At 52.4% G+C, this 24,948-nt stretch overlaps 8 protein-coding genes across 8 annotated transcripts; 4 read left to right on the forward strand and 4 right to left on the reverse strand.

Annotated features, from left to right (window-relative positions):
• Positions 1-1,811: 1,811 nt before the first annotated feature.
• Positions 1,812-3,959, forward strand: P168DRAFT_287249 (DUF803 domain membrane protein). Its single transcript, XM_024836534.1, has 8 exons — positions 1,812-1,870; positions 1,951-1,994; positions 2,049-2,074; positions 2,175-2,265; positions 2,346-2,436; positions 2,500-2,660; positions 2,725-3,016; positions 3,071-3,959. Exons 2-8 carry the CDS (start codon positions 1,985-1,987, stop codon positions 3,540-3,542), a joined length of 1,143 nt encoding a protein of 380 aa, XP_024697769.1. The 5' UTR covers positions 1,812-1,870; positions 1,951-1,984; the 3' UTR covers positions 3,543-3,959.
• A 200-nt stretch (positions 3,960-4,159) lies between these two features.
• Positions 4,160-7,642, forward strand: P168DRAFT_287250 (SacI domain protein). The gene is made up of 4 exons (XM_024836535.1): positions 4,160-4,536; positions 4,647-5,374; positions 5,430-6,025; positions 6,091-7,642. The coding sequence occupies exons 1-4, from the start codon at positions 4,332-4,334 to the stop codon at positions 7,349-7,351; spliced, it is 2,790 nt and encodes a 929-aa protein (XP_024697770.1). The 5' UTR covers positions 4,160-4,331; the 3' UTR covers positions 7,352-7,642.
• A 287-nt stretch (positions 7,643-7,929) lies between these two features.
• Positions 7,930-9,785, reverse strand: P168DRAFT_324187 (homeobox domain-containing protein). Its single transcript, XM_024840796.1, has one exon. It carries the CDS (start codon positions 9,757-9,759, stop codon positions 8,026-8,028), a length of 1,734 nt encoding a protein of 577 aa, XP_024697771.1. The 5' UTR covers positions 9,760-9,785; the 3' UTR covers positions 7,930-8,025.
• A 264-nt stretch (positions 9,786-10,049) lies between these two features.
• P168DRAFT_324188 (putative diaminopropionate ammonia-lyase) lies at positions 10,050-12,314 on the reverse strand (the record flags this gene model as incomplete). The annotated part of the gene is made up of 1 exon (XM_024840797.1): positions 10,050-12,314. The coding sequence occupies one exon, from the start codon at positions 12,312-12,314 to the stop codon at positions 10,050-10,052; it is 2,265 nt and encodes a 754-aa protein (XP_024697772.1).
• A 261-nt stretch (positions 12,315-12,575) lies between these two features.
• Positions 12,576-14,243, forward strand: P168DRAFT_301738 (M20 family metallo-hydrolase; the record flags this gene model as incomplete). Its single annotated transcript, XM_024838560.1, has 4 exons — positions 12,576-12,816; positions 12,875-13,192; positions 13,293-14,120; positions 14,174-14,243. Exons 1-4 carry the CDS (start codon positions 12,650-12,652, stop codon positions 14,241-14,243), a joined length of 1,383 nt encoding a protein of 460 aa, XP_024697773.1. The 5' UTR covers positions 12,576-12,649.
• Positions 14,244-14,543: 300 nt separating this feature from the next.
• P168DRAFT_308811 (sterol desaturase family protein) lies at positions 14,544-15,942 on the reverse strand (the record flags this gene model as incomplete). The annotated part of the gene is made up of 3 exons (XM_024839240.1): positions 15,479-15,942; positions 14,900-15,405; positions 14,544-14,827 (listed from the first exon to the last, which is right to left on the reverse strand). The coding sequence occupies exons 1-3, from the start codon at positions 15,718-15,720 to the stop codon at positions 14,544-14,546; spliced, it is 1,032 nt and encodes a 343-aa protein (XP_024697774.1). The 5' UTR covers positions 15,721-15,942.
• Positions 15,943-17,681: 1,739 nt separating this feature from the next.
• Positions 17,682-20,773, forward strand: P168DRAFT_294865 (putative importin beta-2 subunit; the record flags this gene model as incomplete). The annotated part of the gene is made up of 3 exons (XM_024837987.1): positions 17,682-17,783; positions 18,006-20,618; positions 20,672-20,773. 3 exons carry the CDS (start codon positions 17,682-17,684, stop codon positions 20,771-20,773), a joined length of 2,817 nt encoding a protein of 938 aa, XP_024697775.1.
• Positions 20,774-23,392: 2,619 nt separating this feature from the next.
• On the reverse strand, positions 23,393-23,818 carry P168DRAFT_32514 (uncharacterized protein). The gene has a single exon (XM_024840958.1). The coding sequence runs from the start codon at positions 23,733-23,735 to the stop codon at positions 23,451-23,453; it is 285 nt and encodes a 94-aa protein (XP_024697776.1). The 5' UTR covers positions 23,736-23,818; the 3' UTR covers positions 23,393-23,450.
• Between the last annotated feature and the right edge of the window lie 1,130 nt (positions 23,819-24,948).

Consider the following 24,948-nt stretch of genomic DNA (forward strand, 5'->3'; position numbering starts at 1 on the left):
ACTCAGGTATTTACTGTATATAATGTATATTGAGCAACCGATCAGTCGAGACTATGGGGGAATAGATCGACGCAGCTGCAGGGTTCCCTGCCATTTTAAAATTTTTTTTTTTTTTTTTTTTTCCACCAGATGAACGAATGGGAAGATGGACGATTCCATGTGAAGGGGGAGCAAGGGATGTCTTGGTTGTCTTGGCTGGGTGCTTTTATTTTATTTTTACTGCGTCAGGGTCCATCTGTTAGGTAAGGGCCAAGACGGGTTCGCTCGTAGGTCGGAGATATATTGAGGGTTGATCTGAGGATTGAATCTAGGAGATGGTTGAATGATCCCTACCTATGGCGATGCTTCGTTAGGATTGGAGTTGATGGATTGATACGGAGTAGAATGTATATGATTTATTGAATGGTTGAGAGATCACATGGATTATCCACTGTTTATTCTCCTGGGCTCGTGGTGGATCGTCGTATCCTTATAGATATTGGATGGATGTTTATATTAGACTGATGATACTGATGTTATAGGATATTTATGAAGAGAAATAATCAATACTAAAATAATGATAATAATAATAATAATGATAATAATACTCGACGGAAGCAGGAGCCAACTGATATTCTTAGATACGCCGTACGCAGACGGTACTACTCATAGTACTAGGTATCAGTCCAAAGTACAAACAGAGCTGAAACGCCGATCGTCCCTCGGGTTACCCGATGATTGGGGGTGGCTGGTCTGGATTGTCAGGATGATTTGGTTGTGGCCACCTATCCTTAGTCCTTACGATTCATCTTGAACTGGCTGTTTTGGGCTTCTCTTTGTCTTATTGATTCCTATTCTGGTCTGCTTAGGTAGTTGATGTTGTGTAATGGAGTGATGGATCCTCAGGCACCTGGGGTATTGATACAACCATACATGTATTCTCATCTCTGTCTGTCTTCCTTGATATACTCAAACCCTCGAAGAAAGAGCATTAAGAAATAAATAAAAATATAAATAAATACGGATAGTATCGATCAGCTAAGATATGTAAAAGGAGGATAGCAATCAGAAACGTAATACCTAATCAAAACCAGAAGGTCCCAACCGTAGTTAGACGTGCCAATGTTCAATTCCTGTGGGACTTACGCGTCCAGAATCGACCTGGTTCCGTCTAAGAGAAAACCCCACCGCACGAGCGCAGCTTTTACTCTACTAAACTAAGAGACAGATAGTGGTCTCTCTTGTTCTGCCACCGGTTCTCTTACTGATCACCTCACCAAACTAACCCGACCCAGACCCGACCAGACTCTCAACCCACTGACCACCACTACTACTCTACAGCATACCTCATCCCTCCAACAAAACCCTCTTCTCTCCCCCATTCATTCCACGCCACAGCCTCCCTTGGCCAATACATCCCCCGTGTCTTCCTTTCTGCAGATTCATCCCTCCTTAGATCCCTTTCCATCCTCAATCCACTTCCTCCCTCCCTCTCTCTTTTCTCTCTCCCCCAGTTTACTCCGTCTCTCTTTGATTCTACCCTTCCCTTGACATTCGTTTATTCATTGTTGTTGGCTTGCGCTCCTCCCGATGTTTGGCTAGCCACCCACTCAAAAGCCCACCTCTGACCAACCAGCCCTGCCCGACCCTACCAACCAACCACCTACCACCTAACAAACCCCCCCCCAAAAACCCGCCGTCGTCCACTGTCCGGTTCAACTCAGCTTTCCAACTACCACCATTCTTGGACCCCTCGCGCTTTCGTTTCCGCCGTCTTCTGCGACTCGCGATCGGATTTGATCACTCCTCTTCCGTCCGTCTCGAGTATTGGAGTTTCTACGTCAGCAGGAGCATTCGGCTCCTCGGATAGTCCCAGGATGTTATCAGACAAGTATGGCTTACTCGCGGGTCGCCGCCCTCTGTTTGCGAGGCGTTTCGTTCCAGGCTAACCATGCCATCCGTCATGTGTAGGTATGTCGGCCTCATATTGGCCATTCTGTCAACAATGGCAATCGGTATGCTCTCTCTTCCCCGTGCCCCGTCTCCAATTGCCACTGACCACGCCTTAGGCACCAGTTTTGTCATCACCAAGAAGGTTCGTTCGCCCTGTCGCTCGATCCCCCGAATCCAACGGCCTCGCCCGGGCGCCGGTCCTCCGCGGTCCTCGACACGACACTAACCAATGCCACCACCAGGGTTTGATGCAAGCCTCGGAGAGACATGGTTTCGAGGGCGAAGGTTTTCAATATCTGAAAAGTCCCGTGTGGTGGGGAGGTGTCATTACATGTACGGATCCCCAGATTCCCCCAGCTGCGATTACCCCGGTCCCTGGACCAAAGACCGACCGGACTGACTGAGGATGGCAGTGGCATTGGGTGAAATCGCAAATTTCGCCGCATATGCATTCGCTCCCGCGATTCTCGTGACGCCGCTGGGTGCGCTGAGTGTCTTGATCGGGTATGGAACCCCCCTTGCGCCCCGTGGGGTGGTGGTTGGGTTGACTCGCTAACGCTTCTCCAGCGCCGTTTTGGGATCATACTTCCTGCACGAGCGACTAGGGACGCTGGGCAAGCTGGGTTGCGCCATGTGCCTGCTGGGATCGGTCGTCATCGTCCTTCATGCGCCCCCGGATAAGCCCGTGGATAGAATTGACGAGATTCTGGCCTACGCCTTGCAGCCCGGTACGTTGGTCACGGACTTCTCGCGAGATCGCGCGGCACCGTACTAATCTAGCGCCTTCCGCAGGTTTCCTTCTCTATTGTGTCGTGGTATCCGTTTTCTCGACCGTTATGATCTATCGGGTTGCGCCCGCGCACGGGAAGAAGAACCCCCTCATCTACATTTCGATCTGCTCCACCGTCGGCTCCGTCTCCGTCATGTCCGTCAAGGCCTTCGGCATCGCGGTCAAGCTCACACTGGGCGGCAACAACCAATTCACCCACGCCTCGACCTACGTCTTTATGATCGTGACCGGCTTCTGTATCCTGACGCAGATGAACTACTTCAACAAGGCCCTGAACCAGTTCTCCACCACGATGTAAGTTGACCGCTAGCCCCCCCCGGTGAAGCTGGCACTAATGGATTGGGACAGCGTGAACCCGCTGTACTATGTCACCTTCACCACCGCCACGCTGTGTGCCTCCTTCATCCTCTTCAAGGGCTTCAACACCACCGAAGCCGTGAACACGATCTCGTTGCTCTGTGGTTTCTTGATCATCTTCTCGGGCGTCTACCTGCTGAACCTCTCGCGGTACGACCCAGACGGGCACCAGCTGGTCAACCCCAAGATGGAGGACGACGGAGTGCCGACGGACGGCATCGCCGGCTACCAGACCCGGCGCTCGATGCAGACCCGCCGCAGCACTGACGGCCGGAATTCGGCCACCTACATGAATGGACATGGGGACCGGGAAGGTCTGATGCATGCCTATGACGTCGAAAACCAGGCATTCGGCATGTCTGACTTGACCGAGGAGAGTGATGGAGAACCAGGCCCGACATATAAGCGGGATGGGGAAGTCACACACACGTCGCATCCGCCAGATAAACATGATGAGCGGTAGTCTGCTACGACCGAATCGATCTCGTTCTTGATCCTCTTTTTGCTTTTCTTTTCCTTTTCCTTATTTTACTGATATCGCTTGACGAACAAACATATCGTGGTTACGTTTTTCCTTGTCTGTCTGTTCCCCTTTTATATCTTTATATTTTCTCCTTCTCATTTTGCCGATACTTGGCCGTCTTATGTCCCTCCTTGCTTGATTTGCTATCCCTTGGATACATTGTATTTTTATTTCGTTCCGCGCGCATGGAGATACCAGCAAGAGAGACTAGACATGCTCATGAATGACTGGATTGGGACGTTGTTTGGGACTGGTGTGGGCATGATATACACCGTTGATCGGGTAGTCACACTCCCTGCAAACCGACTTGAAATGTATATAGTGGTGTAAAATCCCGAAATTTATTTTTTGAGACGGTTTCCATGAACTTAATCTTCGAATCCACCTCACGCCAAAACTCCCTGAGAGGGGAAAATGGTGGGGACCACGTGGCGGAGATTGGAGTTGGTGACGATGTCGACCGAGCGGCCCACATGGGGTGGTGGTTTGCAGCCGAGATCAGCTGTCCCGCTCAGTCACCGTTCCGATCGTCGTCTGCCACTGTAACCACTCGTACTCGTACACCTTCTCCCTAAACCTACCCACCGCGATCGTTTTTTTAAATTCCAAACTGGGAGTGATGAAGCCCAGCGGACACCGCGACGTATCTGGAGTATTCGACAGGACGACGTAACCAACTCCCTCCCTCCTTCCGCCCCGCTCCCCCGCACGAAAATCAATGCCACCACCATGCCCGGCCTGCTACGAAAACTGGTCATCTTCGCAGCGGTAGACGGCCTCATCCTGCAGCCCCCGGCCGCGAACCTGCGAAATTACGCAAACAATGACTCCGCCCTGCTCATCGACTACAAGACGGGGCGGGTCTCGTCGCTGCCGGCTTCCGCGTCGGAGCTAAGCGAGCGCGATTCGGGGCTGGAGGCGTATGGTCTTGTTGGTAGGATTGCCAGTGTTGCTACTTGCTTTTGGAATGCATTCATGTCATTTTTGATATGCTGGGCCAATACGTGATGATGATTATGCTAAGCAAATACACCCGATGAATAGGCCTCTTGTCCGTCGCGTCGTATTCGTTCCTGATCGCCATCACGCAGCGGCAGCAGGTGGCGCAGATTCAAGGAAAGCCGGTTTACGCTGTCACTAATATTGCGGTTATCCCTACGTCGTCGATGAAAGATGCCTCGCATGCGATTGCCCAGGCGAGGGAGAGTTCCCGGCAGGGGAACGACGACGACGATGACGAGCAAGACGAGATAGACTCGGATGGCACGGCGTCCGATTCGGAGACTGATGCAGGGGACACCGAGGTTGGCACCGCGCCGTCCTCGCCGATTCAGACAGAGCACTCCCCGCACAATCGATCGAATAGCATCGCTGAGGACGTGATGGGCAAACGGGTTCCCTTTGGCCGCTTCGCGGCCAACTGGCTGTCGAGGAAAACGTTGGGATTACCTGGTCTCGGGACGGTCGATCATGATGGGAATGGGTCGCGGCTGGATACGAAGGATGCGGATGTACAGGGTAGTCCGACGGGATCTGATACGGAAGAGGCGCTGGCTGCGTCGGGGAGTGAATCGAGTCCTGAGAGGGGAGAGGGCCCGTCGTCTTCGCCGTCGGGTGTGGAGCTGTTGCCGAAGTTGTTGCGCTATACGAAGCTGATCTTTGCGTCGCATAATTTCTTCTTCGCTTATGATTATGATCTTACGAGGAATTATGGGACGAGTGATCTGTCGGCTAAGAGCTTGCTGCCGCCGCATAAGGTTGCTGATGAGTTGGTATGTGTGATGGTGTTGTTGTCTGATATAGTTCGCTAATCATGGATTATCGCAGTATTTTTGGAATCGGCATCTCATGGCGCCTTTCATTGGAGCGGGCGCTCATAGCTATGTGCTACCGCTCATGCAGGGGTTCGTCGGTCAGCGGGAGTTCACCGTCGCTGGTGCTGGACGCCCGTCTACTGAAGCATCAGATTCGGCTAGGCCGGAGGGCCGGATGCTGGGTGAGACATCTGCGGCAGAGGCCATGGAGGCCGCTGCGAACAAGCGGGACTTCCTGCTCACGTTGATCTCACGACGGTCCGTCAAGCGTCCCGGACTGCGCTATCTGCGACGCGGGGTCGACGATGATGGAAACACCGCCAACACCGTGGAGACGGAGCAGATCCTTTCGGTTCCCGACTGGGATCCTGCGCATCGGGTATACTCCTATCTCCAAATCCGCGGATCCATTCCACTGTACTTTTCTCAGTCGCCGTATGCGCTCAAGCCGGTTCCCATACTCCACCACTCGACCGAGACGAACGAACTGGCTTTTGAAAAGCATTTCCGGAGTCTGAGCCGAAGGTACGGGAAGGTCCAAGCCGTGTCCCTCATCGACAAGCTGGCCGGAGAGCTCAAGCTGGGCAATGAGTTTGACAAGTACACCAAGTCACTCAACGAGGCCGGGGGATCGAGGGCAAGCCATTGGGCTTGGAGTGGTTCGACTTCCACAGCGAATGCCGCGGGATGAAATTCGAGAACGTGAGTCGACTCGTCGATCGCCTGAAGCCCACGCTCGAAGAGTACGGCGACACGATGGTCCAGAGCAACACAGTCCTCCGGACCCAAGCCGGCATCATTCGGACCAACTGCATGGATTGCCTCGACCGCACCGGCGTGGCGCAATGCGCCTTCGCCCAATGGGCCCTAGAGCGAGAACTGCAATCCGAAGGCATCGACCTCGACCTGGCCAGCGACTCCTCCACGCAGTGGTTCAACACCCTCTGGGCAGACAACGGCGACGCCATCTCCAAGCAATACTCCTCGACAGCCGCCCTAAAAGGCGACTACACGCGGACACGAAAGCGCGACTACCGCGGGGCGCTGAACGACTTCGGCCTCACGCTCACCCGGTACTTCAACAACATCGTCAACGACTACTTCTCGCAAGCCTGCATCGACTACCTGCTAGGCAACGTCTCCACACAAGTCTTCCAAGAATTCGCGACCGAGCTCCAAACCGCCGACCCAGGCATCTCCGTGCAAAAACTCCGCCAGAACGCAATCGACACAAGCTGCCGCATCGTAATCAGCGACCCATCCGAAGAATTTCTCGGCGGCTGGACAATGCTCACCCCGCGCGAGCCCAACACCCTCCGCACGCTCCCCTTCGAAGAATCCGTCCTCCTCCTCACCGACGCCGCCGTCTACAACTGCCGCTTCGACTGGGACACGGACAAAGTGATGTCCTCCGAGCGGGTCTCCCTGCGCTCCATCTCGCGCATCAACCACGGCACATACATCACCTCCACATTGACAACCGCTCAAACCTCCGAACGGCACAACGTCGGCCTCGTCATCGAGTACCGCGAAGGCGACACCCACGACCTCCGCGTCAACACCCGCTCCCTCCACAGCAGCGTCGACACCACAGCGCTCGACAATACCAGCGCGGCCCGCTCCTCCGAATGGCCCGTCTCCTCCTGGTTCAAGGGCCTGCGCGCGCCGACCACCCGGCTCATGGCGTTCAAGGCGCTCCCTGTTTCGAATTCCGTGACCCAGACGAGAACGGGGAGTCCCGCTGTGAGCGAGGGCGATTGGGTACGGTCCATTTGCGAGGAGATCCAGCGGGCTGTGTTGGCCAGCCCGGACACGGAAGGCCTTGATCAACTTGTTGTTGAGAAGGGAGAGATCATTTCGCTGGAGGATGCGAGGAAGAGGACGGGGATTCTGGAGACGCTTGTGCATGACGTTAAGAAGTTGGTGTGGGCTTGACCTGTTTCTCTCTCCCCGACAGGGTTTGTTGCTTTCCTAGTGCGACTGCTTTTCATGTCGACTATTTCTTCAGGTTGACTGTTTCTTTCCAGAATATATCTTTCTCGCAGTTGTGTTTGCACATTTTTGGCACATTTATATTTATAGTTATTACTATTATTGATGATGCGTTGGTGCAGAGGTTTGCTTGGTTGTGTATATGAGTTTGATGATTTATGATATTTAGTTGATAGTTGATAGTATAGTCTCTGGCCAAGATCGTGTTAATAGTGTTAATAGTATCTAGTATATCTTATTATAGTGCATTGTGAATTGACTTGATGTTTCAATAGACACATCTATATTCCCTCATCTCACACCATTATCATATCATATCACATCACACCACATCATTATCATCATCAAAACCTAGTAAACATGGTATATCCAACCCTCTACCAAACACACCCTAATCAACCAACACCAACACCACCACCACCATCACCACCACCAACAACCCCTTCCCCCTCGGTACAACCCCCTCAACCCCCCAAAACCCCCTCATCCAACCCAACCCCAACACCCCAACCCACCCCCCCATCCTGCACCCGCTCCGAAAATGCCCCGCTAAATGATCCGCCCTCTCCGCCCAGCTCTCTAACTGCATCCCACAAAAGCCACACACACTGCGTATGTCAGGGCGCGTGCGGCGCCATTCGTCTAGCGCGAATGGTAGGGGGTGTTGTCTTGTGCAGGAGTGGTATTTGCGCAGGTGTTGCGCGAGGTGGTCTCTGCGGCTGAAAGTGCGTTCGTGGACGGGGCGCGAGGCGCAGGTTTGGAATTCGTGGGTGGGGAGGTGGGTGGGTGGGGGGAGGGGAGGGGCAGAAGGGGCATTCTTGTTTGTTTGGGTTGGGGTTGTGTTGGTGGTGATGGGAGGGAGAGGAGTTGGCATCGGGGTTGGTATCGGAGTTGAAGGAGGGAAAAGGTGGAAGGAGTTGGTTTAGATCTGGGGTGCATATCCAGGTTGCTATTGGGGGCAGGTGGATGGTGGTTTCGTGGCGGGTCCAGTCGCTTTTCTTTTTGAAGGATTTGGGACAAAAGGTGCATTCGAATTGGTGGTGGCTGATTTTGGCCGTTGGTGATGATGAAGATGATAGTATTGGGCGGCCGCGTTGGCGGTGTCTGGTGGAGGAAGACCATGGGGAGGGGTCTACATGTGCCGGTGAGGAGCCATGGCTCCATGCGGAGGAGACGCTGCTGGAGGATGTCTCGGAGTGGTGACTGCCGAGTCCACTGCCAGAGAGGGACGAGTCAAAGCACGAGGATGTATCCTCAAAGTTTAGGAAAGCATCTGCAAAGGATTCATCCGTCTGCGCAGACGCCGACGATGCAGCCGAGGTAGTAGGTTCTGACGAAGCCGCCAAAGCATCCCTAATAGCAGATTCCGGCACGGCCTCATCATCCGGCGGCGAAGCCTCCCACCGCTCAAGCGGAGTCATAGACGTCCAGCGGCCGACGACAGGCTGCGGCATGGGAGACCCAGCGCGGGTAACCCGGGGGGTAATAGCAGACTGGACCTTGAGGCGCTGGCGACGGCGCGCGTTAGCGAACCAGGTGGAGACGCGTTTGGCAGTGAAGCCTGTTTCGCGCGCGAGGTGCGCCTTTTGCTCGTCGGTTGGGTAGGGGTGTTCTTGGTTTTGGGAGAACCAGGCGCGCAGGACGCGGGCGCCTTTGCGTATGAAGTGCTTGGAGTCTGTTGAAGCGGACTCGTTCTCATTTTGGCTGGTTGGGAGGCCTGGATTGATAGGGATGCTCGTGCTTGTTGGTTGTGATGCTAAGCCATCACCGCCCTCTTCGGTGACGCCGTGAAGGTGCCCTAGGACCGGCACCTCCGTCTCAAATCGAGACGCTTGGCGCTTCTCGCCGAGGGCCAGACTGCATTCGCGGAAGAGCGCCGCGCAGCTGGAGCATGATGTGATGGGGTTTGGGTTTGCCGATGTCGTGCGTAAGATCAGGCACTGCAGTCTGTGCCTGCGACAGTAACTGCATGGGTGGGGTGGAGAGTAAGCCCCGTCGAGCCATTGGGAGACGTCGGAGAACCCATGACTGGGTTGGCGTAGATTGGCGGTCGTAGTAGGATTGGCGGGTGGAATGAACTCGCTGTTGGGTTCTTGTGTTGTGAAGCCACCGCCTTGATTGGGAGGTGAGAAGACGGTGTTAGGGTTCAGAGTGTTGCTCTCTAAAGAGTCCCATTGCAGTTCAGGCTGATTTGTGGACGAGTTGTATGTATCGTGGGTGAACAAGTCCCAGTCGAAAAACGGACACTCTTCTTCCGTCGCCACTGTATTTCTCTCGTCGTCGGGTCCGGCAGGGAAGACGGCCTCTTGCGTAGATAGACCCAAGGGATCTAGTCCCATACGATCGACCATCTTGGATATACCGTCTTCTGTCGAGGGAAGTGATGGAGTCGTTCAGATAGATATGATAGATAGTTAGATATGCGTCGTTGATAAGAGGCGGCTGACTCAGCGAGTACTATTGGCAGTCTAGCCGGTTATAGTCTAGTGGATTCTCTATCTACATCTACAGCGCATCTTCTTGCTTCTTCTTTTCTATCATTTCTACTTCTTGCTAATTATCATGCTGAAATAACTTGATGATGTCTATCTCTAAGAACTCCCAGTATATGGATATGTACAACTATCTGGCACATGTTCTATCAACCGCAAAATTCACGGATGAGATTCTCAAAAACAAGCTGCAGCTTCTGCAAGCTCTCAACCTCCACCCACTCCTCCTTTCCATGTAGCCCATGTCCCTTAGGACCATATACAACAGACGGAATCCCCTCACGACTGAGAAGCGCAGCATCGCACCAGAAAGCCGCAGCAGACGGCGTCGACCGACGTCCAAACACAGCGGTTTCGCAAGCCCGAACCATCTCAACAAACGGATGGTCCGTGGGCAGCTTTTGGGTCGGACGGGCCATCGTAATGCGGGGTGCTGCGTACCGGAACTGTGGGTTTTCCTGAACAATGCCCTCCAGCATCGAGTTGAGGTCCGACAGGATGGACGCTTCCGTTTGCACAGGGACGGTCCGGAACTCAACTGTTACGGTGCACTTGGCTGGGTAGGACGACGGCTCCTGTCCACCATGGATCAGGCCGCAGTGCAGGGATGCCGCGCCCAGAGTTTCGTCGACGGGGAGCGAACGCTGGTACTGCTCCAGGGCCTGGAGGAACCACCCGGCTAAGAGAATGGCGTCCTTTCCGTTGGCGGGGTCGGACCCGTGAGCGGCAACGCCGAGGATGTCGATTTCAACCCATATGAACCCCTTGTGCGCGGTCATGAGCGTCTCCATGGTCGGCTCGGGGATTACGGCGGCGTCTGCCCGCCACCCCGCGGCGAGTACATCCCGTGTGCCTTGGGAAGCGTCTTCCTCGTCAGAAACCGCCGTCACGATGATGTCGCCACGAGGAAGGTTTCCGCTGGCCTTGACCGAGGCCAGGGAAGCTAGAGCTGCTGATAATCCGCCTTTCATGTCGAGAGAGCCACGGCCCAGAACCACCTGTCGACCGTCTCGTTCGTCGAGTGACCCGGCGAGGGCATCTTTCTCGTAGCTGGAAAGGCTGACCGTGTCGATATGGCCGTTGAACATTAGTGAGCGGCCTCCCCCTGTGCCACGTATGACGCCCACGATGGACGGTCGGCCAGGGACGGTTTCAATCCGGTGATGTTCGATGCCGCGGTGGGCGAACCACCCAGCTAGGTAGTCTACGATTTGGTCTTCTCCAATTCCGTCGGTCACGGATAGAGATGGATTAGAGGAGTTAATGGTGGTGAGAACTTGCGTCAGACCAACCGAGTCCTCGACAGTCACGTCCAATGGAGTTGGATAGGGCCGTGGTCCTTCCGTGCTGAGCAAGACGACAACAGCATCTGGGCCTAGAAAGCTTGCCTCGCCCGTAGAAGCAAGGCGTCGTAGTGCAGCAAGCGACGCAGCACCGCACGGTCCAGCCGCCACAGATTGCGTCGCGAGATACTGGATCGCGCCGTGAGTCTCCTGGCACGAGACCGTCACACACGAGTCGACGAGTCGCTGAAGGTCGGGCCACGCGGTAGCCGAAACCGTCCCGCAGTTCATGCCATCCATGATCGTGGACGAGGAGTCGACGCTCACTGCTTTCCCGATCGTCAAGCTGGAGTGTAAGCAGGCCGCCGTATCCGGTTCGACGGCCACCATCGTCGCCGGCGAGTCCCGAGACTTGCAGTACTTCGCGACAGCATGAGCTAGACTGCCCACCCCAACCGGGGAAACCATCACGCTGCATTTCAAGCCCTTCTCCGCCAGCTGGTCTTCCACCTCTGCCATCATCGTAGAGTATCCCTCCACAATCCACGAGGGGACTTCTTCGTATCCCGCGAACGCGGTATCCTGAACAAGGAGTCCCCCGTCCATAGCTTTGACAGCATCTGCAGCCTCCTGCACCGCCTGATCATACCCACCCCGAACCACAGAAATACTGGCACCCTCCCCAGCAATGTGTCCGCGTGTAGTCTCGTCCATCGCTTGAGGTACATAGATATGCGCCCCGAGACCCAGCAATCTCGCCATGAACGCAACAGCGCGACCATGATTACCGTCCGTCGCAGCCACCAAAGTGAGCGAAGTACCCTTTAGCTGCACCGCCAGTTCCTCCAAACTAGATGTAGGCGCCTGGCCCAAATGCGCCACAATAGCCCTGTAACAACCCCACGACGCACCCAGCACCTTAAAAGCAGGGAGTCCAAACCGATCACTCTCATCTTTGACAAACACAGCACGAACGCCAATTTGCGCTGCCAAATCCGGCAACGCAGTTAAGCGCGTGCGTTTATACCCAGGGAGCGACTGATGGAATGCCTTGAGCGACGCAGTTTGGGGTTCTGCGCAGCGCGCTGTCGCGGCGGCGGGATTGAAGTATATAGGGCGTCGGGAGGACATGGTTGGACGATGTGGATTAGACTGGACTCAATTATCGCCGAAAATATATTTGGAATTTTTTCAAGATGAGAAAGGTGCTTTGCTTTGAGTGGAGGGGTCGATTGATCGCTGTATAGATTGAACATTCCCCGCGCGCCTTCCCGCGACATCATCGTGGGTCTTGAAGGATGTTTTTTGCGCGCCTTCTCGAGAACATCTCCTGCCACCGTGAATGACCGGGTGACCATACAAGTTTACACATATTTTATATCAAAATCTATCCTTTTTACTTCTGTCATCAAAGGTTCAAGGACGTTAAAAAAAAATCAAGACTTGAAAAACAGCCAGCCATCAGAATGGCCTCCACCAGATTCATCCCCAAACGGGCCCTCCTCTCCAACCCATCCAGAACCCTATCAACCACCTCCAACCCCCCATCTGGCCTAAAAATCAACTCCTCCCGACTCTGGGAAACCATCCACCAAACATGCAACCAATGGGGCGCCGCCCACCGCTACGGACCGTAAGCCCGTCTCTCCATCACCTCAACCCCCATATCAATAGATCCTAACCCGCCCCAGCCACCCCGAAGAAACAGGCATGGCGCGCCTAACACTAACAGACGACGACGCGCACGCGCGGCGCTGGCTCGCCGACGAGGTCCACAAACTGGGCTGCTCGCTGCAAGTCGACCAGATGGGCAACATGTTCGCGCGCCAGGCGGGCTCGCTGCGCTCGTCTGCGCCTATGATCGCCATGGGCAGCCATCTGGATACGCAGCCGCGGGGCGGGCGGTATGATGGTGTGTTGGGTGTGATGGCTGCTTTGGAGGTGTTGCGCACGATGAAGGAGAGTGGGTTTCGGACGGGGTTCGATGTGGGGTTGGTTAATTGGACTAAGTATGGCCCCTTCTTTCTTGACCCTGGTTTTTTTTTTGCTTGCTGTGTAGATTTTGCGCACCCCCGGGGGTTTACATAGATACTGACAGTGGCGATGCAGCGAGGAAGGCGCGCGGTTCCCGAAGTCGATGTGTTCCTCCGGCGTCTGGGCAGGTGCCATCCCCATCGAGCAAGCCTGGGAGCTACGCGATATCCAAAACCACAACGTCACGCTTCGCTCCGAGCTCGAGCGCCACGGCTACCTCGGTGAGCTGGCCTGCTCAAGCGATCCGGCGACGGGTCACCCGCTAGGCGCGCACTTCGAGCTACACATCGAGCAGGGCCCGATCTTGCAAGAGACGGGACGCTCCATCGGCGTGGTGCAAGGCGCGCAGGGCTACAGATGGTTGAAGTTCACCGTGCACGGACGAGACGCGCACACAGGCACGACGCCTCTCAGCGCACGCAAGGACCCGCTCCTCGCGGCCGCGAGGATGATCGCTGCGTCGAACGACATCGCGCAGGTGCACGGCGCGTTGGCGTCAACGGGTGTTTTGCAGATCCCGTCGAACGCATCTACTAACACGGTTGCATCTGAGACGACCTTCACGCTGGATATCCGGCATCCCGAGGACAGCGTGGTTCACGCCGTGCAAGACGCGTGCCTGGATGCTTTTGCGCGCATCGCGGCGCAAGACGGAAAGGGCGTTACCTTTGACTGGACGCTCGATACAGACTCACCCGCTGCGAAGTTCGACGAGGGCTGCATCGGCGCTGTGCGTGATGCCGCTGAGGGGCTGGTGGGTGCTGATGGCTGGCTTGATATTACTAGCGGGGCGGGCCATGATAGTGTCTATACGAGTAAGCATTGTCCGACGACGATGATTTTTGTGCCGTGTAGGGATGGGGTTAGCCATCATCCGGAGGAGTATTGTCGGGCTGAGGATTGGTGAGTTTTTCCTGGGTTGTTTTGGGGAAGAAGTTTCGCTAATATGGTTGCAGTGCTATTGGTACGCAGGCTTTGTTGGAGGCGGTCGTTAAGTATGATCAGTTTATGGTGGAGAAGTCTTGATTTGTTGGGATATCAGTTATATCAAGCCCGACCAGCATGCTGTGTGGTATTTTAAGGTAGGGGGTTGGGATGATTTGTAGGTATGATATAGAATTAACGAATATCACCAATTGACAAGTCGTATTTAGAGGTGTAGATCAAAGGAGCATATTATCTACTAGTATGTTTCATTATTCAAAAGAAAGTTGATGAAATAAGATAATGTACAAATAATGAATTAAAAATACCTACAATCCACCCCTGAGAATACGCAGTCTCAAGAAAGAACCCACCAAACCCAATCACATCCAGAAAGTAAAACTACCGCACCTTCTTCGGCTCAGTAGCTACCTCATAACACCGCTCATCAGTCCCCTCAACCTCCTTGACAAGCCTGTTCATCTCCTTGACCTGCTTGTCGATCTCAGACTGCTTCATGCGCGTCTCGCGGCTGAAGAGCGCGGCGTCGGGCTTGCGGTAGCTACCGCCCAAACGATCCCACAGGGTGGTGTACTGGCCGTAGTTGTAGTTGAAGTAGTAGTGGTGGATGGTGTGGCAGGCGGAGCCGTTTACGAGGGGGGAGTTCATGGCGTATTCGCCGTCGTCTGATTGATCTCTATTAGAGGCGACTTGCGGTTTTTCGCAAGTAAGAGGGAGAAGAGGGAGGGAGAACGTACGAATCATAACGGTCCAAACCGTGACAAACATAAACAGCGCCAGATAAGCCCACTTCTGCAGCGGAAAGAGAAACGGATAAACATGGTAAGACACACTCTGCGCCCAGCCATCCAGCGGATGAAACGCGTAACTCGCGAACGGCGTCGAGATAATCCACTTATGGTGCGGCTTGTGCAGGTTCTTATACACCCAAGGGTGGTGCAGTCCACGGTGGATCCAGTAGATGCCGAAATCGGTGAAGACGATGAAGAGAGGGAACTGGAGGGCTGTGTAGAGCGGGAAGGGGGCGTCTGTGGAGAAGTCGTAGAGCTTGGTGTAGTCGCGTACCTCTGCGACGAAGAAGGGCGCTGTCAGTAAGGCCATTACTGGGATGGCGCTGTACGCTTGTTGCTTTTCGAGGTGGACTTGGTTGTGGAGGAATTTGGGGTGCTTCATGGAGCGTTTGTCGAAGACGAGGTGGAAGGAGAGTGTTGCTGTTAGGTAGTAGAGCATGAGGGCGAAGAGCCTGTGCGTGAATACTTTAGTTACTTGGTCTTTATCATCATTATTATCCTCTTCTTAGAAAGCGGGATGCATACCATGAGACGGCGAAGAGACTCAGGAATTGGCGAACAATATGGTCTCTAGGTAGGAGACTCTCCGTCGCCCATTTCGACGGTTCCAAGGGCATGTAACGATTGACCCTCTCGTTCAACGTGCTAGGGATCTCAGTGCCATTCATGGGAGTCCATTGGAACTGGTCTGTCGACTTGGGGAGGACCGTGGCGTAGAACCGGTCGAGTAGGAAAGTATCGAGGACATCAAGGAGGACGTCCATCATGCATACAATTGACGCCTATGCGGTGGGCTGTAAAGACTGGTAGCACAATCGGAGACATTTGGTGGTATTTCTCTATATATAGGAATCAGTATATCCGACACGTGAGGTCGGAAGGGTCAAGTTCCGTCAATGGCGATATATGGGGAAAGATGGCTTTAGTAACGGGTGCCCTTGCAGTGCAATCGGCCCACCGTTCTGTATGACGGTACACTTATATCACAGTGACTAATCTAGTCCCTTAGTTAGTTAGTTAGCTAGAGGCAGACTGTTTCCCCTATTAGTCTTATTTTCTAATTTTCTGAGGTATGGCGCCACTTATTCTAGGCTCCTATGTTTATATGGTATTTGGTGAGTACTGAGTATTGGATGGTCCAGGCCATTGACCGGAGTATGTACGGAGATGATCATACCGGGTTATCAAGGCTAATATGACTATGCCTACTTTGAGATATTGATTCACCTTGATCTCTTTATCTACCAATCGTATCTTGTATAGTCACGAGGCATCTTGATCAATATTTTGACTTTAACCTTGTACAATCGGGCTGATAACGACTATATGTAGGCCAGTATATAAGAACGAATAGTCCTACATGCAACTCCGAACCTTCTTCTGGAAGTTCATCATTAGGCCTTATGACACTGTTGGCTAGCCATAGTTTGGCATTCTGGAAGGTCATCCAAGGGTGAATAAACCTGGATTGAACTTGATAAGTGTAGAAGGGATGCCATGCAAGGACAATACGAGCTACCTTAAGTCCAGGGACAGTTGTAGACAACAGCCACTCTAAAATCATTCGTAAGCGTAATAAAGCAGTAGCTACTCTATAGCTGAAGAAACCCCCAGTTTCAAACCGTACAATTCAAGGAAAGGACACCTGATTTGGATGCTCTTAGATATTAGGATCTTTTGTATATAGCCAGCCACTAAGATAGTGTTCAAACAAACAGGATATAATATTCTGTTATATATATGCAAGCAATCAAAGCAAGCACAAACATTGCACTGTTATCAAACAACATCAATAAGGATGCCAATCTGTTGATCTATGATGGTATACAGAATACTATAGTTACATCACCATTGCCCCATAACCCGGGTAAGAAAGGTAATCTCGATACAGAACATATCTCCCCGCCATTAATCTGTCCGTTACCAGTGACTGATACGATACCACCTCCGTTGTACCCAACTTTCCCCGCCAAATGAGAACCCCTCCGTGTCTTCTTCTATACGTTGTTGGAACCAACTGACACAGAAACAATGGGTCCTATGGGCTCATTCAAGCGGAGTGATTATCATGACAGACACATATCATCCGAGGACACTATACCGAAACCAGATGGATGATCCAGTAGCGTTCACAACCCTGAGTGGACAGGAACCGCCCATCCAACCAACCATAAAACTTTCATTATCTGGATATGTGATGGTTCTGTCACAGCTGGTATTCGATCTTTGACTGTAATATATGCCCCTCGATGCTCCTCCACCAGAACCACTTCTTTGTAGTGTCATTTTGATTGAAATTCTGATACTCGATAATGATCCCTATGTCAGAATTGGTCAGATAGGTTTCTTGTGGCTGACATACAGATTATCCTCCATCTGTACGGCGTAAGAAAATTCTGAGGGAGGTGGGTGTGGAACAGACGATAACCTATGATAGTGGAAATGCAAGGACGGCGGGGTTATCAAGACCTAGATTACGGCCATAATTACGGTATTCCACTTAGAAAAGGATGACCATACGTACCTTACACTTACAACCCACCTCCCTCTTTCTCCCTCCCTCTCTCTCACTCTCACTAACCGCACTTCTCCTCTTTCTCTCTCTCTCTCTCTCCACCACTTTCTCCTCCTCTTACTCTTCCTCTACTCTAATCCCGTCATTTCTCCTCGCCCTCCCTCTCTCCCCTCCTCCTCCTCCCCCCTCCTCTCCTCCTTTTCCACCTTCATCATGGAGTGGCAACCTCAAGATGAGCCATTGAGGCAGCTCTCGGGCTGTCTCAAAGATTCTTTAAACGCTTATAATCGCACAGCCCAAAAGCAGGCTGAACAGGTCAGTTCCTCTCCCTTTCTCTCTTTTTTTACTTCTATGTTTTCCTGTTCCCTTTCCTTTACTCTATCTCGCTCTACTTCTATATATGGTTTTATTCTACCCAGTTGACCACGCTCTATCCCCCCACCATGTTACCATTTGACTATCGACTTGAATTCTTCCCCCTCCAATATTGGAAAATAATATTTGGGAAAGCCAACTGACGTTGATCCTCTACCTTAGATGCTAGTACAAGCAACCTCGTCACCGGATTATGTGAACTATCTTACATACTTGTTCTCCACGCCGCAGGTCCCTCCTGCGGTGTCCATGGATGGCGAGACCTACAACTACGTGCGGTTCGCAGCCGCGATGAACCTGAAGACCAAGATCCACTTAGCATACAACACAATTCCCCAACCGAGTTTGTCCTACATCCAGTCGGCCACCTTTATTGGTCTCCGCGACGCAAACAACCAGGTCCGCAACTCCGCGGGCAGCATTATCACCGAATTGGTCTCACAAGCCGGCTTGTTGGCTTGGCCCGAAGTCCTCCACCAACTCCTCTCCCTCGTGGATAATAGCTCCCAGGATGCCCCCGTCATGGTGCAGGAAGCCGCCATGTCCGCGCTGGCCAAGGTCTGCGAGGACAACCGTCGCATCCTGGACCGGGACTACCAGGGCCAATGCCCCCTGGACGTGATCATTCCGAAGCTCCTGGAGTTCACCTCAAGCCCCAGTTCCAAGGTCCGATCCTTGGCGCTGAGCACCATCCACGTTTTCCTGCCTCACCGCCCCAAAGCCCTGATCGCCTCGATGGACCTGTTTCTCTCGCAGCTGTTCCAACTCGCCAACGACCAAAGTACCGATGTGCGACGCGAGGCCTGCCAGACCTTTGCGCAGCTCGTGGACTTTGCGCCCGAGAAACTGATCCCCCACATGGAGGGCCTGGTCAACTATATCATCATGCAGCAACAGAACCAGGAGGATCCCGAGCTGGCTCTGGATGCCGCAGAGTTCTGGCTCGTGGCCGGTGAACAGGCGAAGCTGCAGCAACCGCTGGCCCCCCACATGTCGAAGATCGTGCCGGTGCTCCTGCAGAATATGGTCTACGATGAGGACGAAGCCATCCGCCTGACGAACGAGGGCGACGACGCCGATGAGGACGACCGTGCGGAAGATCTCAAACCGCAGTTCGCCAAGTCCAAGGGCGCCCGCATGGATGGGTCGAAGACGGAGGCGCAGGCCAACGGCAATGCGCCGCCCGCGGCGGAGGACGAGGATGATGAGTTGAGTGAAGGCGAGATCGAAGATTCCGAGTTCGGGGACGACCCCGAGGGCGAGTGGACCTTGCGGAAATGCTCCGCGGCCGCCTTGGACATCTTCGCCAACGTCTACCACCAGCCCATCTTCGAAGTCATTCTGCCCTACCTGAAAGAGACCATTCGCCACGAGCAGTGGCCCCAGCGCGAAGCCGCTGTCCTCACCCTGGGTGCCGTGGCTGACGGATGCATGGATGCCGTCACCCCCCACCTGCCCGAGCTGGTCCCGTATCTGATTTCCCTGCTGAACGACTCGCAACCCGTCGTCCGGCAGATCACCTGCTGGTGCCTGGGTCGGTACTCCGAGTGGGCCTCGCACCTGGCGGACCCCTCCGAGCGAGCCCGTTTCTTCGAGCCCATGATGGAGGGCATCTTGCACCGCATGTTGGACAACAACAAGAAGGTCCAGGAGGCGGCCGCCTCGGCCTTTGCCAGTCTGGAGGAGAAGTCCGATGCGAACCTGATCCCGTACTGCGAGCCGATCCTTCGCCAGTTCGTCCAGTGCTTCGGAAAATACAAGGATCGCAACATGTACATTCTGTACGACTGCGTGCAGACTCTGGCGGAGTGCGTCATGACGGAACTGGCCAAGCCCCACCTGGTGGAAATCCTCATGCCCGCGCTCATTGATCGGTACAACATGGTGTCGGATCAGTCTCGGGAGCTCTTCCCTCTGCTGGAGTGCTTGGGGTACGTCGCTGCCGCCTACGGCGATGCCTTTTCGCCCTTCGCGGCCCCTCTTTTCCAGCGGTGCACCAAGATCATCTACGAGAATCTCCAGGGGTACATGGCTTCGGTGAACAACCAGGCGATCGATGAGCCTGACAAGGACTTCCTCGTCACGAGCTTGGACTTGCTGAGTGCGATCATCCAAGCTATCGATCCGCGCAAGAGTGGCGAGCTGGTGAACGGCTCGCAGCCCCGGTTCTTTGATCTTCTCTGCTTCTGCATGGAGGACCCCAACTACGAGGTTCGCCAGTCATCATACGCTTTGCTGGGTGACTGCGCCATCAGCATCTTCCCCCAACTCGAACAGTTCATCCCCAACGTGGTTCCTATCTTGATCAAGCAGCTCGATCTTGACTTGATCCGGGACGATGATCGCCACACGGGATTCAGTGTCCTCAACAATGCCTGCTGGTCCTGCGGAGAGATTGCCGTCAACGAGAAGGCGGCCTTGTCACCGTACGTGGAGAAGCTGTACCACGGCTTGGTCGCTATTCTCAACAACGAGGAGATCATTGACTCGGTGATCGAGAATGCCGCCATGGCGCTGGGCCGACTTGGGATCTGTTGCTCGGATCAGCTCGCTCCGCACCTGGGCGAGTATGCCGGGGTGTTCTTGAAGTCGATGAGTCGGATTGACTTCACGCGGGAAAAGGCATCTGCCTTCTTGGGCTTCAACCAGGTCGTCATGAAGAACCCGCAGGCTATGGAGGCATCTCTGGTCCAATACTTCCAGGCCATCGCATCCTTTCCGGCCAAGACGATCAGTCAGGAGGACTACCGTGATATTCAGAGCTCTTTCCAGCAGGTAAGCGTCCAATGCGCGAACTGGCGGGGTTTCCAGTACTAACTGCTGCATAGGTCCTGCAAGGCTACAAAAATATGATACCCGATTTCGATTCCTTCCTCTCGCAACTTCCGGCCCATGTTGCGCAGAAGCTTCGTTCTGTATACCAGGTTTAGATCTATATGCGGCATTTGTGATTTCCACCTTTCTTTTTCGTCCCTTGGGGATATATCATGGCGAAAGGCGTAATCAAAATTGCATCATGCATGTGGTCTTTCTCTTTTTTACTTTCTCTTTCTCTTCCTCCTTTTCTCTCTTTCCCTCGTTCCCCCATTCTCTCCTTCTCTCTTTCTATTCCGGACCAGACTATGTGCTGGGGGAAATGCCGATATCGATCCCTTGGACATACGTTTCCTGCTTCTGGCCTGTGGCGTGCTCTTTTCTTCCCCCAACCTTTGATTGATTGTCCGATCAACACTGGGAGCTCAAGTGTGTCGATCCAGACAATGGATGCAACATGTGATGAAAGATCTGTCATTTTTTCTTGTTTCATTTTTTCTTTTTGTTTTCTTTTTAAAAGCCCGAAATGTTTCCAGCCTGGGATATCACCTTCAGATCTAAGGAAACTATATACCAGGGAAGAGAAGGAAATGAATGAATGACTGGAAATGGAATGGAACAAATGAAGCGATGCGTAACGGACTACTCTCACGACGATGACCTGACCACCCCCCGGGTACCTTACTACCTACCTACCTCCTACCTGTATCATTTTCATTATGGGATAGACTAGGTACCTTCCTTACCTTACCTTACATCACCTTAGTAGGAACCCAATTAGATAGATACCAATGTTTAGTATTTCAAGAACAGATATTTGACGTACATGTAGGATAGGGAGGAATCTTCGAATCCGGGAGGACATTTCACCACTTACTTACTGGGTATAGTATACTGGCCTCGATGAGATGGCTAAAGTCATGACTAAAACTGCGAGAAAGACTTGGGCTGTAGCAACTAACTATACCCTTATGTACATACCTATACTAATCCCAGTCCTAGTCTCCACAGTTGGTAACCTATTGTGTAAACCCATCGGCAAGAGTGAGGAAGGGCAAGGGGAAGCGTAAAGAAAGGCAATAGGCAGCCAAAAGACGGGAAGAATCAATGATTAAGATGATTGAATAAGGTGATGGTGGTAGACATTTCAGCCGCACAAGGCTGGGAGTAGTTCTCCCCAATCGAGGGTGGTGACCATGTTCTGCCTATGTCATGCGGATGAATGATGGATTGAAATGAGATATTGTTTTGTTGATGGGTTTAGCTAAAGGCATCGTCGTCGAGGTCACTTCACTTCCTGGTCCGTCACTTTACTTTACTTTACTTTACTAGCCAAAGATAGACGGGGATGGAAGCTGAGGAATGCACTGAGGGAAGGAAAATAAAATCAAAATCAAAATGAGATAAAATAACATAAAAAGCTATGAAGAACAGGATAGGTAGTCCACTTCTCGACGAGAATAGAAACAGGGTACTCCGTATACGATGACAAGAATAGCTCTTCGCCTTTCTATCCGTATATCTGTTTCTATATCGATCTATATCTATATATGGAGCATCTAGATATTCTTGGTATATGCATCTCGCAACATGCCGCCTCTAAAGGAAAGCATAGACGGGGTAAGCCGCTTCATTTCTTCTTGCTGGCTAACTAGGCAACTAACTAACTAGCTTGATGTTAAAAAGGTGATGAGACGATGAGACGATGAGACGAGGGGATGAGAGGATTATCATGTCTTGGCTTCAACACTTTTATATGAAAACATGAAAAAGAAAAAAAGATATAACCATTCGGACACCACATCCAGTTAGCCCAATTCAATCCACCCCACTCCAGAAACCAAGCAAGCAATCCCCTAGCCTATTCCCAAAACCTCCCTCAACCCAGCTAGTCCGTTCTCCTCCCAGTATGAATACTATACTAGCAACTAGCTGCATCTGCTAAACCTCCAGGGATCACGCATGCGGTGGTTTTCCCCGAGATTCATTGACCCCTAGGGACAGGACAGGCAGGGACTATCACTAGTAACTACAGGGCAGGCAGGTGTGGTACTGCAACTAACATCACAGTCCATACCGGAGTGGGTTTAGACGGGAGGACTAAGTGGGGTGGTAAGGCTAAGTATAGAAATAAACCTCGGGTTTGGAGATTGGGGGAGGATTTTGAGTATCTAGCTTTGGCTCTTGCTTTTGCTTTTCGTGGGTAGTTCGCTTTTGGGAGTGGGTATTTATAGATTGGGATTGTATGTAACTTGGGTTGGTTAGGTAGTGGGTTACAATTTACTGGGTTAGTTGGTGGGTTGGGTTGGGAATGAGTGGGTGAGATGGTGGGGAAGGGACTGGAGCACAGACGAGGTCTATGCTTGGGTTGGGATTATTGGGGTAGATGTTGGATACTTTTGCGATATATGATGTTAGATATATATAGTATACTGTTACTATACTCGGTGGCAGATGTTGGTAAGGTACACCGGATCATTTGATTCATCAATGATACCCTGATAGAGAGGCAAGACAGGTACTTGGGTATATACTATTTAGAATCGACGTGACGAAGGTAGAGTTAGGTTAGATGCCACCAGGATTCGAGTACCTACAGTAGTATCAACTTTGTAGGTTAGGTTTCCATCTAGCTGGGCAAACCTCATGGAACTCGCCACACAGGGAGTATACAATGCGGGCTGGGGATGGGGGGGTCAAACTGGTTGAGAGGACACCGTTCCATACTAATTTTATTATAGATGGATGTTTCGATTTGATTTTATTAATTATGTCGTTCATTATAGGTGTGGTTCAGTATTTTCCTGATTGGAGAGTATTGGCACATAACATATTATCCAATGATAAAATGATAATGATAAAAACTATGATAATGATAGAATAGCAAAACGAGAAATGAATGAAAATTGATCTTTGGCTACATACTTTACTATGAGTTGAGTTTGAGCTTGACTGGCAGCTGGTCGAAGTTGAAGCCCTCAACTGTACTCCGTAGCAGCATAGCAATATAAAAGGCAGGTAGCAGATGACTAGATGTGGCTGTCCTGACCCAGGGAACCGCGGGAGGATGATCCCCATTGAAGCTGCAACCTCCCTTCAACCACCCAGGACAACTTAGGAGGTGTTGTACCAGTCAGTTGCCTTGCCTCGCACATGCTGACCAAGACATGTCGTCGACCGAAACGGTAACCCCGTCGTCGCCTCTGATAGGACTACACTCCAGTGACTCAACCATTCCATTCCAATCAGCCCTTGCAGATTCCCACATCGCACTCTAGACACGACTGCTTAACAGAATGCTGGGACGGGAAAAAAACGTGATACAGCGACACATCGAGTCTGGGTCGACCATTCGCCCGCGGATATGTCATTGATTGGGCAGAGCTTAATTCTCGATCGGGACTGGTTCTGTTGGAGCGGAATCTTCCTAGCTGGAGCCATGTCGGGCGAACCGCAAGTTTAGGGGAAGGCATCCAGTCACTCGTCCAAAAGGGGGAAATGGGGTAAGAGCAAAAAAAAAAGGAAAGAAGGGAAAGAATCTCTGATGAGCCTGTCAGCCGTCATTCGACTGGGGATCTTAATTTCGATACACTTCTTCTTGCCTATCGACCGAGCTAGCCCAGGACGCTAACACGGATTGGGTTCTGACGTGGCTATCGTTGAAGATTATTTACTATTGTGCCGGTATCTGGGCTGTCCCTGTAAAGGGAAAGGAGAGTCGTGGTGTTTCGACAGATGGCTTGTGCTGATTACCTCTTCATCTAGGTTGACGGGGAAGAATCGTGGAGATCGGCGACTGTCAGCCCACATGGCAACCTGGCATGTGTAACGGTCGGGATACAGAAGCCTGACAAGTCGAGTCAGACTGTCGCCATATCTACCGCTATCGATATGTCAACAGATTCGGTGATTTTATTCAAACTCAGGAGAACACCCTAAATCAACTCTCAGGAGAAGATCCTCCTTAAACCAATCTGGTAACAACGAACAGACATTGGCCAGGAGCTGGATAAAATTAAAGTTGATAGTCCCCCAAACCAACTTAGGCCTGACGGGGGCAATAGTCAGAGTTAATCGCCAACAAACCAATCCCAAGGTCCAACAGCAGACAATCAGCGGTGACCCAGCGAGCAACCCCTCTAGCCAGATTAGGTGCCATCTCGCGAGTCTAAATAGGCGTGGTCCCCGGGTTGAGGAATCATTCGCTGGGAGGGCACCAGACCAGGGGTCTTCATTGGGTCGATCTCCGGTTTTGCTTCCACCGATCATGACTGGTCGGATGTGGAGAATG

This window comes from Aspergillus campestris (assembly GCF_002847485.1).
Source record: "Aspergillus campestris IBT 28561 chromosome Unknown P168scaffold_1, whole genome shotgun sequence".
Lineage (NCBI taxonomy): Eukaryota > Fungi > Ascomycota > Eurotiomycetes > Eurotiales > Aspergillaceae > Aspergillus > Aspergillus campestris.

Coding starts and splice junctions, on each gene's coding strand:
- P168DRAFT_324187 (XM_024840796.1), bottom strand. CDS start 9,759: ATGGTCGATCGTATGGGACTAGATCCCTTGGGTCTATCTACGCAAGAG.
- P168DRAFT_287249 (XM_024836534.1), top strand. Junction 2,075..2,174: donor GTTTTGTCATCACCAAGAAG/GTTCGTTCGCCC, acceptor TGCCACCACCAG/GGTTTGATGCAAGCCTCGGA. Junction 3,017..3,070: donor AACCAGTTCTCCACCACGAT/GTAAGTTGACCG, acceptor GGATTGGGACAG/CGTGAACCCGCTGTACTATG.
- P168DRAFT_287250 (XM_024836535.1), top strand. CDS start 4,332: ATGCCCGGCCTGCTACGAAAACTGGTCATCTTCGCAGCGGTAGACGGC. Junction 5,375..5,429: donor ATAAGGTTGCTGATGAGTTG/GTATGTGTGATG, acceptor GGATTATCGCAG/TATTTTTGGAATCGGCATCT. Junction 6,026..6,090: donor GAGTTTGACAAGTACACCAA/GTCACTCAACGA, acceptor CGACTTCCACAG/CGAATGCCGCGGGATGAAAT.
- P168DRAFT_32514 (XM_024840958.1), bottom strand. CDS start 23,735: ATGGGGATCATCCTCCCGCGGTTCCCTGGGTCAGGACAGCCACATCTA.